Genomic DNA, 18,748 nt, shown 5'->3' with positions numbered 1-18,748 from the left:
CCTTTCCTTTGCACAGTGCTAGTGGCGCGCCATGTCGCGCTCGAAGTCTTCAATTTCTTCAACCACTAGCCAACTTCTCCAGACCGTTCTGTGTTTCACTACATATGTCGCCAGGTTGTACAACAGGCAAGAAGCCGGACGTTCGGGGTCTTTCCTTAGTTTAGCGTCGCGAGTCTGTGAGGTCAGAAGAGTGGCCACGCTGATTGGAGGATGCGGGAGGGGAAAGCTGGGCGCTGTCAGCGTAGCGGGCAAGGTTAGTGCTCCTGGCGCCTGGTTCTGAGCCAGGAATCTGAGCTGCTTTGGCTGCCATGTAAAGGCCATTTCTGAGCGCCCGGCGTTTCAGGAGCGGCCTCTTTTGTAGACGCAGCTGACCTGAAATGCAAGGCCTGGTTCACTAAGCAGTAGCGGCAATACCAACCACAGCGACAGCGCTGGGGCCTTGTGTAGAAGCTCTGTCCCCCTGTCTTTGTGCCCGCCTGCATCCCCAGACAGAGAGGCAGGTATTCTGGGATTCCTGTTTTCTGTGCATTCGTGGGTGGGATGGTGGGAGGTAGAGGAGTATCAGTTGCAGCTAGTGGCCCTGCAGGTCCACAGCAATGTATCGAGCAGCTCGGAAGCTGCTCCTTGTTCTGGGGCCTCCATCCCTAGCTGCAGTCCTGTCCCCCCAAATCTCACCTTCACGAACTCTGGGGAACCGTTGGCAACTTTCGGAAGGACCCCTGCATCATTACTGCAAAGGGAGGTTTAAGGAGAAAATTAGGGAATCTGGAATCTTCCGCTCCATTACTTGCCAAAAATTCAGACTTTTGCTTTGCCATATTTCTGGTTTTCAAGGTTTAGTGAATTGTCCAAATGTGACACTCCCTCGATCAGTAGGAGAAAGTGAAGCTGTGGAAGAGAATGAATTGAGAATTTTCATTGACAGTTTTTCAAGGCCTTCTGTCTCTGTTTTCTATTTAGGATAGAAAGATGACTTGAGCAAAGATACGTAAAGCAACTGAATTAATATTTGCCTGTTGAAGAAATACGAGTACAATTTTATTTTGATACAATTACCCCCTCCCTTTTGAGATCTGCTCCTTATCATTTGAATCATTTAAGTTCAAGTTTTTTCAGGGCAAAGATTGTGTCTTGTTCTCTGAAAGACTGTGTCTTGTTCACGGCCCTTGGCACAACAGCAGGAAAAACATCTGACTTAAATAGGTATTTTGTAATGTTTGTTGAATGAATTTTCAAAGCCAACCACTTACATTGTGGTTTTCCTCTTGTAATCTTTCACCTCAGTGTTTTTTTCACTAACTTTCTTCCACTCACCAAGTGTAAGCACATATATGTGTTTGTATTTGTTTATTTATTTATCCCTGTATGGAGCCTACCACTTACACCATGCCCTCAACACACCCAATTCATTTTGCTTTAGTTTTACAGATAGGGTTTCTGCCTTTTGCTCCATTGGCCTGGGACCACAGTCTTCCCACTACTGCCTCCCATGTAGCTGGGATTGCAGATGCGCACCATCACGTGCGTGTGTGTTTTTTGTACACTTTTTTTGTGCACCCATCTGAGTTAGTTGAAGCAGAACACCAATGAAATGTTTTATGCTGACTGTTGCTTTATATTTTTGAATCATGTGCATTTTATTTATTTGGTTATTTGATTTTTGTTTTGTATGAGTGCCAAAGACATCTAACTGAAAAACCAATAGTACTTTGTAGTAGAATTGAATACTAAAATGCAGCAGTTCTCTGACTCACTTTTTCTAACCTCAGGTCTGTTCTTTAGAGATAACTTGTAACTTTTTATAACTTTAGGTTGATTTGTTGAATGGTAAATTGAAATGCTAATCCTTTTTCTATTGGCCTTTTTTTTTTTAACCTAAGGTCTTGCTTCAGAGCCAAATCTTGCATCCTGGCTATGGCTTTCCAGTGCTGGGATTAGAGATGTTAAACACCACACCTGGCCTTCTCATCAACTTTTGAATATACATTTTGATTGCTTATTTTCTAAAATGAGAAAAGTAGTGGCTTTTCCTTTGTCATAGCAGAACCACATTCACCAAATTTGTAGGTTCTTTTCCTACTAAATACACTACTCTCAAACCAAATAGTTCTGAGAGCAGGCAGGAAATTTTCTTCAATGTTCAATGAAAAAAAAGAGGAGCTCATTCTCTAAAGGCTTCTCCAGGTTTGGAATCTGGATTTTTGTTACCACAGGGTTATGAGGGGAAGTGGTATGCATACTGTCATCAGTAATTTTCATGGAGAAAGGAGGTTTCCAGGGATCAGGGTGCCACCTTCATTCTTCCCTCATTTGGGCATGTGTTATGTGTCTGTCATGGTTCCTCTGGGTATGAGGGTTTTTTTTTTAAATCATAGTAAGATTATAATGAGTCCAAGGTCTTCTGGAGTATCAGCATGGTGCCCAAATTAGGTTGAGCCTGTCTGGAGTTCCCCTGAGTGGTCAGCAGTTAGAAGCATGTGGTTATGGGTATCCAGTTGTAACTTTTGCAAACATAGCTGTAAGCATCTGTAAGCAACATGGCTGATAGGACAACAAGCTATCATTAATTATGGGGTTTAGTCTGGTGGCACCTGTACGTAACCTCAACTGGATTTGTACATTGTTGAGGTTATCACTACCTATATTTATTGACTATATTTCTTTTGCCTTATGTGCTAAAATGAATAAAAATATTTAAAATACTATATCTTTATAATCATCCTCAATGCAGAGCCAAGCAGTATGCTAGAATACATTTTTTCTCAATGTTTAATTCAATGACCACTATACTATAATATCATTATTAAATTGATTCTTCTTCCTCTCTAAGGTAAAAACAAATCATGCCATTGTAAGTGGTTAAGTGTGCTTTATTTTGTGGACTATATACTAGGCAAATTTTTACTCTCCTCACTTTATTTTTAAGGTTACATCACTTTAATGATTACCTTTCTGCTTTCTTTTGGGGAAAAGGTACATGTGCTTCTTCAACAAGTCTGATTCATTTTTTTTTTTTTGTATGACATAGAAACTTCCATTCAATTCTTCTGCTTAAAGACATTCCCTTTGGAGCCCAGTAGCCTTTTGTTAAATATGAGCAAATTGTATTCTAGTCCTTTTGGATGGCTTCTATCCTGGATTTATATTCATTGAACATCTAGGTAAATTACATTATTTTTTAACCATACATCTTCTTTTTTTGATTTATTTATTTATTTTTCTTTTATTCATATATGCATACAATGTTTGGGTCATTTCTTCCCCCACCCCTCGCTACCAGGCAGAAACTATTTTGCCCTTATCTCTAATTTTATTGAAAAGAGAGTATAAGCAATAATAGGAAGGACCAAGGGTTTTTGCTAGTTGAAATAAGGAAAACTATACAGGGAGTTGACTTGCATTGCTTTCCTGTTACCACACATCTTCTATGTTTTGTTTTGCCCTTCTGTTTTGCTAAAATAAATCATACAAAAATGCTTACCAAAGGTGTTTAGATGATGTACCTGGCATGGATGATCAAAGTGTTCTGTGCCTTTGTATGGATGGCAGTTTTGCTTTTTATTATTTTCATGGCTACAAATTACTATTTACTATTATGGTTGACAGGTTGGCTTCATACAGAATCACATTGTATTCTTTCAAATCTTTCAGGTCTTTACTGTCTCCTAACTTCTGTTGTTCTGATGAGAAGATGAGAATACTGGTCTGATCTTAATTTGCTGATAGATGAGCTCTTTTTTCTCTTTGAAATGATTAAAAATTTCTGATCATTCTGGATGCTTTGAAATTATGAAGACAAATCTAAGTGTTTATTTGTTCTTGTAGTGAATTCATTCAAATGAAGTAAGATAATTATCCCAGTGTAGGTATTTTTTAAATTTATGCTTCTTGAAATTACAAGCCTTTTTAATTTGAAGGTACATGTTTCCCTTCAACTGTGTAGAGTTTTCTTTTATTCTTTCATAATTTTGTCTTTATTTTCCTCTGTTTTCTTTTCGTGAAACCCCAAAAAGTAGTTGTTGGTTTTGTGGTATGATGCATATGTCTGTTATCTCTTTCTTATGTTTTTACCTGTTAGATGGATTGCTCTATGTTCTGACCAATTGTCTAAACTTCATATTCCAACCTTTCTATTTGATTTGGCAGTCATATACTTTCTACTCATTTTTGTCACCTCTTAATTTTGTTTCATTTTTATGAGGTGAAATTTACATGTATTAAATATCACTGGTTGTATTGATCAGTTCGATGTACATTTTTTAATGTACTTATATTTATAAACCATCACCACCCCAATCAAAACACAGAGTATCTCCACTATTGTGCAGAGTTCCAGTGTTTCTCTGTGTATTCAATCCCATTTTTCCCACCCAATATACTATTTTTGATTTTTATAACTAAGTTTAGAACTGTTGTTCTGGAATTACATGTGAAGGGAGTTATGAAGTGTGTTTTCATTAGTGATGGCTTTTTCACCAACTGAATGTTTTTGAGATATATGTATATTTTGGCATGTTTGTTTCATTTCTATTGAATAGAATTCCATGGTATTAGCATGCTAAAACTTGTTTATCCTTTCAACCATTCAGTGCTGGGACATTTGCATTGCCTCCCGCTTTTAGTTACTATGAGAAGAGCTACTATGGACATTCACTTTATCAAATTTATGTTTTATGGTTAGTTCTTTTATTATCCTGCCTAAGAAATCTTTGCCTTGTTTAAAGTTGTAGACATACTCTGTTTTCTTTTAGAAGATTAATAGTTTTAACCTTTACATTTTGTTCTATGATTCATCTCTTATGTTTTGTGGTTGTAGGGGTTAAGGTTATTAGTTTTTTCCATGTGGATATCTTGTTCTAGCACCATTTGCTGAACAAAAACTGTCTTTTCCTTCTGGAATTCCTTTGCTTTTGTTGAAAAGTAATTCATTACATTTTTTAGAAATGTTTTTATTATGACGTATATAATATATGTTTACATATATGCCATATAGACAGATATAGGAATGTTGTATGAACACCCATTAATCAACCCTCTAAAAACTAGGCTTTTACTTAAGATATTTGAAACTTCTTATGGCTTCTTCCCTAATTTTATCACTACTTTTTATCCAATGGTAACCCTATATTGAGGATTTTTTGGTCATTTCTTTACTTATTGAATATGTTCTTACAATATGTATAAGTATTCCAGAATCATTTATTTTTTTCTGTTTTTTTAGTTTTATGAATATTGGCATAAGGTTTTTTGTTACTTTTTTTCATTCAGCAGTATATTTCTAAGATTCATTTATGCTATTAAATGTTGCTATAGTTTGCTTAATTTCCATGCTATATACACTTCCTTCATGTGAATATACCACAATTTATTTAACCATTTACCAGTTATTGGTCATTTGTGTCAGTTTGGGGATATTAGTAATAGTAGTGCCCTGTTCTTATTGAATCCACTTGTGTATATATGTAGGAGTTTCTGCAGGAAGTAATAGTAAGTGTTAAAAATTTTTCTGAAGTGGTTGTACCACTTTACATCCTCACAATAGTAAATGAGAGATCTGATTTTTCTATAACTTCTTAACATTATGTATAACCAGATTTCTTAATGTTCACTATCTACTGGGTATAAATTCTTATGTGGTTTTAATGAGCAAGTCTTTTATTATGAATGTGGTTGTTTATCTCATCCTTTCTGTTGATCCTTCCTCTTTTTCCTGGTGAAATGCTTTTTTCTAATTTGCTTTATATAATGAATGCAGTTTTTCTCAAATTTCTCCAAATATAGCTTGTTTCCACTGCCTCCAAAGCCACATTTTGGGGGGAGATATTTTATTTTTTGCCCTATTGTAGTCTTTCCTAAACTTTCTGATGAGTCTCAGATAGTTGATTATTTAAGAGTTAAGGAAGGCTATCTGAGAGTGTCTGTAGATGGAAATGCTTGTCGACCAGCATTTTTGTTTTAGATGGCTGGGTAGTCAGCCAGAACTTAACTGAGTTACTACAAACTCCAGACTAGAATTAAGAGGAATTTGCTTTTTAGTTTTTTAACCTATACGTATACCTGATACTTGTAATTTTCAGTTTTTTTTATCTTTCTCTTTTCTTTCTTTAGTTTTACTTAGAGGGTAAGTGACTCCCTACTATGTATTGGAGAGATGGGAGAAAAGTTGACTCTCCTAACACTTGAACATTTCACATCAACTGTCGGATGTCAACTTTCTTCTTACTGTTTTTTTGACAGTTCTTCTCTGAGTCTGAAACCTCTGAGTCATAAAAGGCTCAGCCCAACCTTGTGACTACTACAGGTTATATAGTTTCCCTCTATTTCTTGTGACAGTGCTCTTCCATATGCATTTTGCTTTGTACTAATTTCCTGAAATTCTTCATCAGCAGGATAGTAGCTTATTGAAATTTTAAGTAAAGAGAAGAGATTTATTGCCATGAAAATGCAGCAACAAACTTCCCCTGCTCTTAAAACTTTTAGGCACCATTGAAGACAATGTTCTAATTTTTCTTTTTATGATACTAAAAATCTTTGAATTTAATTTAGAGCTACAATATAATTTTTTTTTTTTTTTTTAGTGGCAGGTCACATTAAATAGTCCAGGCTGGTCTTGAACTCTGGCCTCCAACTCTGGGTCCTTCTAGATTTATATCACTATGCCTGGCTCTTACTGTTTTTTTCTTTTATATTATCTTAGAATTTTTTAAAGTTGATATTTTTTGCTGTCTAAGTGTGCAGATTGTTGTTTTCCTCCAAGTTGTTTTTTAAGTTTAAGGTGAAAAAAATATTGGCCTAATGTCTGATGAGTCTGTTATAAAATTCTTTTCCAGGTCATCTTAGAAGATCAAGCACTCCAAAAATGTTTCCTCTGAAGGATGCTGAAATGGGTGCCTTTACCTTCTTTGCTTCAGCTCTGCCACATGATGTTTGTGGAAGCAATGGACTGCCTCTCACACCAAACTCCATCAAAATTTTAGGACGCTTTCAAATTCTTAAGACCGTCACTCATCCCAGATTGTGCCAGTATGTGGATATTTCTAGGGGAAAGCATGGTGAGTTTGCTTTGTCTTTTTGTGTTTTGTGTTCTCTACTTTGTTACAGGATTGAATTATAAATATGTGGTAAATATATACAGAAATCAATATGCATTCAGATGTGCACTTGCTTTTTGTTCAAAGTAAATTTGACTGGCTCTTCATATGAAAAAAGTTACTTTTTAAATTTATTTTTTAAGCAGCATTGTTCTTTTCATACATGATTACATTTAGAAAACTGAAATAGTGAAGTTTTACCTTATTGGTTAAAAAATAAAACAAAAATGTTTATTGCCTTTTTAGTAGTATAATCAGGTTCTTCCATACCACTTTAGATGCTTATGGTGACAATGCTTTTAAATGTTTTAGAATTATTTGTAGGCTGGGTTTCCATTTCTTAAAAAAATATGCTAAATGCATCTTAGTGAAATATGTTAAATTTTCTAATATAAAATAATTTAAGGATATAAAAAATGTAAAAGTGACCTATATTTTTGTTTATTCAACTACTTTTTCCTATAAAATATTAATTTCATATATTTCAGTCTAGCATTAAAAGCCATCATAAATGCAAACTAATTTTGCTTCACTATTCTTCCTAAAAGTAGACCAAGCTATGCTTTGAAATTGTCTGGTTTATTTTTCTTAAAAGTTTTTGCTTTGGGAATATTTGTGTTTTTTAGATTTGAGTAGAAATGTTTTTTGTAATGATTATTAATGGCTAATATTTGAGTGTTTATTATGTATCATGCAATGTTCTAAATGTTCTATATATTTTAACTAAAAATCTTCTTAATATTACTATGATATAGGATCTATTACATTTTCATTTTACATATAAGGAAATTGAGGCACACAGCAAAGAAAAATAAGGAAAGGTAGAATGTTACTGCATTCTTACATATCAGTAATCCTTTTTATTATTTGGAAGATTTTAAAAGTTGTTATAAGTCTATAATAATGCAAATGTCTACATCAGTCAAACTATTTGGTACCTTAATACTTTAGAGCTCTACCATATATCTAGTGCCCTGAATATTTAGGTCAGAGGAGACTTAGTAATAGACATGAGAAAAAGAGGTAACTGTCTAGCAGATGATAAAAAGTATTTGATTTTAATCATATGTGTATATATATGTGCACATGTACATATCTACATTCAAACATTAAGCTACATATTATTGTATTGGGGCTTCTTTTACTGTGTGAAATCACCTTCAATTGACTGATTCAGCAAATGTTGGTAAACACTGACCAAATTTGGTCTAATCTTTCAAATGATGCCATCTTGAGGCCTTAAGGTCTCTTTCCATAGGAATCCAATTTGGAGGGCAAAACTGATAGAAAGCTAGCTTTTCAACAGACGTTACAATGAGGCTGGTAAGTTGAAGTTTTTGTTTGTTTTGTAGGAACAAATCTTTCTTTTCCTATCCAATGTAACATTCTGTTCTTCTTTGCCTTAGCTAACCCTTATCTGCTAGGATTGCAGTATTTTAATAGACTCTTGCCTGATACTATGGCTCTCCTTGTGCTAGGTGCTAGGTGCCAAACATTTAAAATGAATAAAGTCAGGATCTCAGGTTCCAAGTAAGTTCCAGAAATAGTGGAGAAGAATAAAGCCGTGATTACAGTACAGTAAAAGTTATAATGGATGATGTACAATGTGCGATTCCATGGTAGTACCAAGGAGACAATGTTAAATTCTTCATTGAAGAATATTGATATTATGCTCCTGTATAGAAAGCTTTGGTGGGATTAAGGATTTTTAGAACACACTGGGGTTCTTCTGTTTGTGATGTTTTGTTTGCTTACATTCACTCATTTTGACAGTACTGATAGCCTAAAAGCATTAATGGATTTTCAGAAATGTTGTGGCCTCTTCTTGTTGATATATTCCTAAGAAACAAAATTCCAGTGTCATTGTTAATTAACCATTCTTATTGTTAAAATTTATAATTATTGATTAATTATAATGTTTTTCCAAAAAGAATTTGTGACAAGTTTCAAGTTGAACATTTCTAATCCAAAAGTCTCAAGTTTGAAATGTGTTGGTACTCAAAAACTTTGGGACTAAGGAGTGTTTTGGGTTTCAGATTTTCAGACTAGGGATGTTCAATCCATAGTTTATGAGTATATTCCAATAGTCAAAAAACTTAGAAATCCGAAACACTTCTTGTCCCAAGCGTTTTAGATGAGGGATACTATCCTATGTATATTACAAAAGAATATACAATCAAAGTGCAGGTGGAGGATAGGAAAAGAACTTTCCCCTCTATTCTGTTATGTCCAGTGGCTATCCAGAAGCCCTGAAATCAAATTGATAAAATCTGAATTTACAGGTCAAAAACCTCAGAGTTAATCATGTGTGTGAATAGGAGAATTAAAAAAAGAACTACAACAGGCAGTTAGAATTTAAAACTTAATAGCCTAACAAAGGATGATAATGTGTGGAGAGGGCCTAGACCAAGGAAAAGGGGTATAGGGCTTCTGTGGGGTAAGTTGTGGGAAGGTGACTAGAAAGTGTATGCTAAGTAAGAATTACTTAGTAAGGTTTGTTATATAGGTGAGAATCTTTCTCCTTTTTCTGACATGGGAAAGGGTTACCCTATATAAGTAAAAATTTCTGTCACATTTATGTAGGGACATTTCTGACCTACTTTTATGCAGAAAGGGGGAAGGCAGAGAGCTAATTGCCTTTAGCTCAAAACCAATACACCCAAGTGACATGTTCTGTGGTGGCATATTCTGATATAAAGGAAACAAAGTTAAAATACAAGGTTAGTAATATTAATAAATTTATAGTGTCTTTAGGTGGGCTATTAAGATTCCACCTCACTCCTATTAGAATAGCTACCATCAAGAACACAACAACAACAAATGTTGGTGAGGATGTGAGGAAAAAGGAAACTCATACACTACTGTTGGAAATGTAAATTAGTACAACCACTATGGGAAACAGTATAGAGGCTCCTCACAAAAACTAAAAATAGAACTGCCATATGATCCAGCAATACCACTCCTAGAGATATACCCAAAGGAATGTGAGTCAGGTTACAAGAAAGGCACCTGCACACCCATGTTTATTGCAGCATTATTCACAATAACTAAACCATGGAAACAGCCCCACTACTGACAAATGGATTAAGGAAATGATGTATTTATATACAATGGAATTTTACTCAGCCACAAAAAAGAATGAAATTTTGTCATTTGCAAGTAAATGGATGGAACTGGAGAATATCATCTTAAGTGAAGTTAGCCAGGCTCAAAAGGCCAAAAGCCACATGTTCTCTCTCATATGTGGTATAGACCTAATACAAATACTACAATATTATGAAAAATAAGTCACACTAAGGTGAGGTCACATATGTGAGGAGTAGGGTAAAAGAAGGAAACTAAGAAGATGAATATGGCTGATTTACTCTCTATATAAGAATGAACATAGAATTTTTAAACTGGCTGAAACCACTATAAAAAAGGGACTAAGGTAGAATGAAGAAAACTAGAGGAGGTAAATCAGTTGGGGTTATAATACATATATACATGGAAATATCACAAAAAACTTCCTGTGTAGCATCCTTTATCACAAACAAGCAAAAATGTCATTTTTCTTATTTTTTTTATTTTTTCTTCTGCAAAATTGGAGAACAGGAGGGCAAAACAGGTCCTTCCTGAGGGGGTGGGAAGGTTGGTACCAGTGGTGGGATGAAGTGATGGGAAAAGGGAGTAGGAGGGTGGATCTGGTGCAAATACTGTGTACAAATGTATGTAAATGCAAAATGACCTCTTGAAATTATTTCAGAAATGGGAAGGGGGGAATAAAGGAGAATGGTGGAGGGGGTGAATTCAAGTATGATATATTTGATATGTTGTAAGAACTTTTGGAAATGCCATAATGTACTCCCTTGCACAACAATAAAAAAAAGTTGATTGTAAAAATTTTTTTTTCGGTGGTACTGAGGTTTGAACTCAAGGCTACCCTGTTGAGTCACTTGTGCCATATCCCCAGCCTTTTATTACTTTAATTTGTTTTCAGATAAGGACTCAAACTGTTGCCCAGGCTGCCTCAGACCTTAATTTTCCTGCCTTTTCTTCCCAAGTAGCTGAATGGCAAGTGCACATCACCACACTCAGCTATTGGTTGAGATGGGTTCTCGCTAACTTTTTGCCCATGCTGGCCTTGAACCACCGTCCTATCTTCACCTCCCCAGAAGCTTGGATTATAAGTGTTCCACCATGCCCAGCCCTGTAAACTTCTCATAGGTCAGGAAAAAGGAGGAAACTCGTTGCTTCAATAACTCATAATGAGGCAACATATTAAGAAATTATTAGATTTCTAATGTTGATACAATCTGTTGTTCAGTGAAATATGGAGACACTGGTATAGCAACTTCTTTAGTATGGGGAATCTAAGCTCTCCTACATGTGTTTTTATGAACAATGTTCTCAAAACATTTGACTAAGTTTTGTATATTCTTTTTTGTTTGACCACTGAGCTAGGAATGGTAGCCTAGTGTTCCAATGTTTCTGTGAATAAACATCTAATGAAACTAAATTTGGCAGTTTAAAATTGCACCTCTTAACCCACTAGTCACAGAAAACTTTGAATGGGTTGTACAAGATCTGTGAGATCCTCAAAATTCTAAATAAAATTCATGTTTTTGTGTGTATACATATGTGCACATGCATCTTCTGGTTGATAAGTCCAGAGTTTTTAGTAGATTCCTAAAAAGGATTCCTTATTTAAAGAAAGGAATTAAAAGCACTAGTGTAGAGTATCAAGGGTATGGATATATTATCGTCTTTATTTAAAGGCAAACTCAGAATGTTCTAAAATTGATTTGAGGATACGGGGCATGGTGGAGTGTTCGCTTTGTAAGCAGGAGACTGAGTTCAAACTCTAGTACCATTTGAAACATTTGCCTCAAATAAATAAAAAGTTAAAACGATAAATTTGATTTGATCTTACCTAGTGTTGTACCATATGACATATTCACTAATCAAGAGATCCACAGTCAGGGCCACGGTATAGAACTTTGCCCTTTGCATCCTGCATAAAATCTTTTGGTTAATGGTGTAAGTGGGAGCTGAAATGTGATTTTAATTCATTCTAGAAGAAAGGGTGCTTTATTCTAATATGCTAAAAGATTACCATGAGACTAGTGGTAACTATCTCTACAGTAGAGTGTAGATAGCTCCAGCAATTTACCAAAAGCTCAGTTAAAAACTTTTGATGAGTGTTTCCTTGTTAAACAATAACTTGATAAAGTTTTGTATTTGTTAAATGGCTTCAGTGACATTAACTAGATGTTGAAAGGTTATGGGGACCATTTGGGGGTTTTTACATCACACATCAATCAATTATTGTCAATCCCTGTATGCTTCAATTGTCCCCACTGCCCCCAATCTATAAATTCTAAAGAGCTTCCAATTGCAGGATTGACCCAGCCCCCAAAACAGTCCAAACAAAGCTTGATAGTGTGTAGATTTTCATCATGATCCATGGATGGTGACCATATTTAGTCTTGCTGGTTTCCATGTGCAAATTTGGAGTAGGCCTGTTTTCTCAAACTTACGCTGCTTTACTTTAGTTCTTAGGACTTCATTGTTTTCTCAAGCGCCTTTTGTTTCCTCCTACTGTAACCAGAAGTCTCTTTGGAGCTTCTTCACTTCCTATAATTGTGGCCTTTCTCTCTAACCAGTTTTTTCTAGGGCTCCTTTTCTCAGGATAATTGATTCATTAGTTCTAGTTCATTTTTTAACTCCTTTAACCTTCGGTTACTTAAATGGATCCCTGACAGCACTAAAATAAGAGCTATCTTATAAAAGAATCACCTCTGTGGAACATGCGTGCTAACCTTGCACACGAACCTTCTGTTTGGTTGTCAGTGTCAGATAGAAACTGAACCCCTTGTACATTGTCATCTATTCTATTGATCACTCACCTTTGGGACCAGTCCTGTAGTCTGGTTAGTCTCAATAGCCCTGACAACCACATTGCTGGGTTCTCTGCTTTTCCTTTCCTTGCTCTGAGATCTCAGCAGCTCTGTCTGCTAGGGTAGCATAGGTCATGAATATGTAAAAAAATCATATATTTTAAGTCTGGCTTCTTGGAATGAATATCAATGACTTTCAAAAGGCCAGGGAATTTTATTTCATGTTTATATTGGCAATATGCAGTACCCTGAAAATTTGTGTGCATAAGGAATAAATAACAGGATTAGAATAAGTATTTACATAAAGGTCTGTTTGTTCCAAAGCATCTTAGTCATTTTGCTTGCATCTAGTGTAAGAATTTGAAGTTTCTGCATATTTGTCAGTGATGTAATACCACATGAGTTTGGTCTGGACTCTACTTGATTGCTTCACCACAGAATTTTGATTTGGATCCAATTTTCTCCCTTTATTCTGTTCTTGCTGTGCAGATATCTTGTCATTGTTAGTTCCTTCTTCTCTGATCACTTTTCTCTTTTGTATGTGGAGTTGCATGTGGTATGTGGTCTATTTTAGTAACATTGCATTTTCAGGTCTTGGGCTAGCTTAAAGCCAGGCTTTTACATTTTCTATTGGTCAAAAAAAATTGATCACAATATTTTCTTGCTAACTCAGCACAATAAAATATTTAATTAGAATTTGGAAACTTGATTTATTTTTGCAAAGTCAAGAAAAATATCTTTAAAAGAAAAAAGACAATAAAGCATGAAAATACTTTTTACCAAATTGAATCTTTTTCTTCTGAGCTTGAAGTCTCAGCAGTGTTTAGGATAGTGAAGATTATAAAGGGCAATGTTTGGTATTGATTTCCAGATATGCTTCAGTGATTGCTAGCGAAATCAAGAACAAAATTATTCACTGTAATAGATTGAATTCAGGTAAAGAATAAATAGGATTGTTAATGCCCTGTAAGACAATTTATTCTCTGTCTCTAGCATATAACTTTAACACTAAATGTCTGCATCAGTCAGTGTTACATCAGAGAAAAAGGCAACAGTAGGATATATATGTATATATACACACATATGTATATATCTATACATATATGTATGTATGTGTGTATGCAAACATATATACATATATGCATATATAAATGAAGAGATTAATAGCTAGAAATTGTCATACATGATCATGGAGGCTGGCTATTCCAGTTCAAAAACCATAGGACAAACCATTCTTGGGCAGGATCTGAAGCTGCTAGTTCATGGGCAGAATTTGTTCTTCAGGGAATCTCTAGTTCTGTTTTAAGGTCCTTCAACTGATTGACTCAGACTCACCAGATTATCTAGGGTAATGTTCCTTGATTAATCTGATTGTAGATGTCAACCATTTATGAAATAATCTCCATAGAAACATCTAGGTTAGTGTTTGAATAACTGGGAAGTATAGCCTACTCAAGTTGACTCATAAAACTGACCATGAAAGTATGCTGGGGGGGGGAGAAATGACCCAAACCTTGTATACACATATGAATAATAAATAAAAAAAAAAAAGAAAGTATACCGGTAAAGATAGTGGTTTTTTTAATCACAACATTTCTCTTTGTTGGCTTTACTCTATAAATATTTTAAACATTGTATTTTAAAGGAGATGAGCTCTTCTCAATTTTTACTTTGAATAACAAAGGAATGATGGAGAAATTATATTGTAATAACCTTTCATATTAAAACATATAATTCACCTCTTTTTTCTAAATTAAGACAAATTCAAAAATCTTTCTTTTGTTGCCCCTCCCTTATTCAACTTCATTATCTTTCATGCTTAATCTTCATTTTTTAGCATTGACTTAAACATATAGTCCATGCTAGATACAATAGATGATACATGGCATTCATCAAAACTTTGTTAGAAAAAAATATCATTACAGTTCTTGTACATTCATTTTAGTGTCATATTTGTTATAATACCACTACAATGCTGATTTTTATTTGGCATAATATGATTTCCAAATATTTTATTCAATAAAGCTATAGTTTTTACAACAAACAAAAGCTATTTTCAAACAGTGATCCAGGACTTCAGAATGAAGACTGTCTAATGATTTTTTGAATAAACTGGTTCACATTGAAGACATTGTTTTGGTATATGCTCCATTACCTCTGGGAGAAACACTGATTTTCTGCCAAGGATTATGACTTTGCCATATTAAAACAATATTCAAAAGTTCTATAGAATCTTGAAGCTTTGGCAAGCAAACATTGGTTTATGATTTTTTTTGAAAGAATTTTCAGGAGAAGCCTGACAAATTTTAGCCTAGTGCCAAATACCATAGTAATCTCTTTCAGATCTAAAGACTTATGAGTATCCAATTTAAAGTGGTTAATTAAAAAAATATATATTATATATATTTTTGCAAATTTTGATGTTTTTATTATGTATTAATGTCAGTACTACTAAGGGTTTATATCTAGTTAGAACATAAGCATATTCTTTTCTACACAGGATAGATCTTGATTCAGATAATGACTGCCATCATTTCCAATGGCCACATCATGCCTTTTCTTTAAGGCGTTTGTTAATCCATTTAACAAATAATTTATAGTACATGCCTATGTATTGTAGGTGACATTGTATACACTAGCAATGCAATATTGAACAAGACCAATATGATTCCTTCCATCACAATATGTATTATCTAAGTGGAGAAAAAAGATAGTAAATAAAAAATGTATAGAAATCCTTAGATTTGAAACAAGTGCTACAAAAGAAACATACAATGTGGAATAGAATAGCAAATCCCTTTTGGGAGATAAGAAGAGTCTTTAAGGAAGTCACATTTAACTGAGGCCTAAAGCATGAATAACAGTAAAAACTAACAGTGCTAGCTCAATGCCAGATACTATTCTGAGTCACACTGATATATTAACTCATTTCCGTCTCAAAAAATACTATAAGATGGGCACTATTATTTTCTTCCTCTTACAGAGGTAGAAACTGGCAGAGAGATGTTAGCAAACTTCCCCAATATTACATAACTAATGAATAGGAAAATTAGGATTTGAGCCCAGAAAAAATAGTCTGCACTCTAGGAGCTGACAGAGTGGGTCAAGTGGTAGAGTCCCTGCCTAGCAAGCATGAGGCCCTAAGTTCAAACCCTAGTGCTGCCCCCCCAAAAAAAATTTAAGCAAAAGTAGTCTACGCTCTTAACCACTATGTTGCATGTTAGGAGATAAATGGGAGAAAATGGGGAGGATCACTTCAGGCAATGGGAACCCATGACTAAGTAGCCTAAGACCAGTGTAGTCAAAAGTTGGTAAAATAAAGATAAAATAGACAAAAAAGGAAGCAGCTATAACTGGAATTCCTTATTAAAATTTATTATTATTATTTTCATCATCATCATTATCATTACCATTATTATTTTATCACTTGGGCTTTGCTCTGAAAATATGTGTGAGGAGAATAAGAATTTATGTGCAAAGAACAGTCAAGAGATTGTTGTGGTAACAATGAGATGATGTTGGCTTGGATCCAGGCTGCAGAAGATGGAGCAAACCACACAAATTCTGGAAATATTTGAGAGAGAGAAAAATAGTAGGATTCTGGATTTGAGAAAGGGAGATTACTCCTAACTTTCTACCTAGAGCAGCTGGTCCCATAGTGGTGCCATTTACAGAAACAGTAAAGGGAAAAAAACAGATTTGAGGACAAACTGTCTATCAGTTTTGCTTCTATTGAGTTTGAGGTGGTTTGTGTAGTAAAGCAAGAAATTGGATCTAAAAGCCTGCACATAAGAACAGAGTTCTAAGCTTGAAATAAAATTTAATAGCTTTTTAGTCATAAGAGTAAATGAGGAAAAAACATAGTAAGAAAGCCCAGAATCAAAGATGGAAAAATGGGTAGAATTTTAGTTTGGGTGGAAAAGGTGATGAGAGGAAGCCATACAGAGGTAAGGAAGACTTAACAAAATGTGATAATGCAAAATAAAGGCATATAGCTTCCTGGGTCTTATTTTTTTTTTGTAAATTTTATCTGGTTTTGTTTTTGTTTCCTTATATAATTTCACAGTTGCATTAAATTTCTTGGAGTTCAACTTTGCACACTATTTTTTACTGCATGAGAATTTGGTTCAACTTTGCAAGATATGATTTTCTTTCTTCTTTGCTCTTCTTTTTCCCTTTTTCTAGTTAAGTGTTCTTTCAAATTTAATATTCTTGAAATGCTTATTAAATATTCCTGTTAAAGTGCCTCACTAGCTTTATATTTTGCTACTTAATTCTGTTCTTTTTTTAATTGGAATTTCTATCTGAAAGTGGTAGCTTTTATTTATGGCACTTTTAATTTTTGTATTTCAGATCATTCTGTGTAAACAGTTTCAAGTTGCAAGATACGATGTGAGATAAATACCCTGTCCGCATACCACCCACAACTGCCTGTACACCATTGTCCTTTATCTCTGCTCCTACATGCAAGACCATACCTTGAACCATTCATTACTGAATTATTCCATATACTACACCTGAGCTTCTTTCCCATCTTCTGTTGTCTCTTTTCTCCCTTTGCTACTTTTTCATCCAACCATTTCTTTGCAGTTATCACTGTTTCCAATCTCTTTGTACCTTTAGTTCTTTATCTCATCTCAGTCTGTCATTGTGTTTTGCTTAGTTTTTCATTTTTATTGACATGTAAAAATTATTGATGTGTTCAGTGTAGCTCCACACCTGCATGTAGCCTGTGTTGAGAAAGGCTAATCTTTTTTATTCATCTTTTCTCGGTCTACACACTCTCTTCACAACCACTAGTAATCACTATTGTATATTCAGGTCAACTTTCTTTTTACCTTTCAGCTATGAGAGGGACCATATGCTACTTGTTTGTATCTGGCTCATTCCATTTAACGTAATATCCTCCACTTCCATCCATTTTGCTGCAAATGACAGTAATTAATTCTTCTTTTGTAAGAATTTAACATTCCATTGTGTGATATATATATATATATATATATATATACATTCCATATATATGTACAGCATTACCTATTCCATAGACATGCATCATCTGCTAATGGGTGTCTAGGCTGGGTCTGTAGTCTAGGTATTCTTTGTCTCTTCAGTATGCTGATTTCATTTCCTTTCAATATGTACCCAGAAATAGGATAGTTGAATTACATGGTAGATCTATTTTTAGTTTTTTGAGGAACCTTCATACTGTTCTCCATAATGTCATTGTGTTTTGTATTAATCATCTTTATCTAACTTAGAACCCATTTTGCATATAAACTTGTAGCATGCCAATTTCTTTTAAACCAGATTCCTGAAAGAACCTTTGCAAATATCCATTCATTTGTAAATTCAGTTGTACTTTTATCTTGTTTTTTTTATTCAACCATTTAACAACGAAAGTTATTTATCTGCTACTGTGTCAGACATAGTGTTAGTCATGGTGATAATGGATGAGGGAAAAAAGTATCAGCTTGTGCTCAAAACTGTTCTATCTTAGTCTTAGACAGCTGATCTCTGGAAAATAAAAATACATCATAATATTTATTGTGTTTTCTACTATTTTATATTGTTAAATCTCAGTGGGCCTTGTGTTGTTGCAAACTAATTCCAAGTTGACTCTCAATTCTTTTTCCATAGTCATGATTTGGAACATTTCTACTTTTTTTGAGTCTTTGTACTCAATTTCAAAGACCTCGTGTTTGAGCCAGACTGTCAAAGCAATCTGCATTAGTTCCCCAAATTCCTTTATCCTTCAAAATGTATGTTTTTACACAGTCT

At 34.5% G+C, this 18,748-nt stretch overlaps 1 protein-coding gene across 9 annotated transcripts in view; it reads left to right on the top strand.

Annotated features, from left to right (window-relative positions):
- Nucleotides 1-186: 186 nt before the first annotated feature.
- Nucleotides 187-18,748, top strand: part of Tbck (TBC1 domain containing kinase) — a 229,759-nt gene continuing 211,197 nt past the window's right edge. For 7 of the 9 annotated variants that reach the window (XR_012435639.1, XM_074041488.1, XM_074041489.1 and 4 more), the window contains exons 1-2: nt 187-253; nt 6,831-7,052. Coding sequence is in view for 8 of the 9 variants with exons in the window: in XM_074041488.1 (XP_073897589.1) it covers nt 211-253; nt 6,831-7,052 (265 nt within the window). In the remaining variant the exon portion in view is untranslated. Of the gene's footprint in view, nt 501-6,830; nt 7,053-18,748 lie in introns of all 9 variants that reach the window. The other 2 variants (XM_074041490.1, XM_074041491.1) reach the window with 2 other exon arrangements.

The sequence above is a fragment of the Castor canadensis genome, chromosome 9 (assembly GCF_047511655.1).
Source record: "Castor canadensis chromosome 9, mCasCan1.hap1v2, whole genome shotgun sequence".
In the NCBI taxonomy this organism is placed as follows: Eukaryota; Metazoa; Chordata; class Mammalia; order Rodentia; family Castoridae; genus Castor; species Castor canadensis.
Note: the sequence above shows the minus strand (reverse complement) of the source record. Positions and strands in the feature narration are given on the sequence as shown.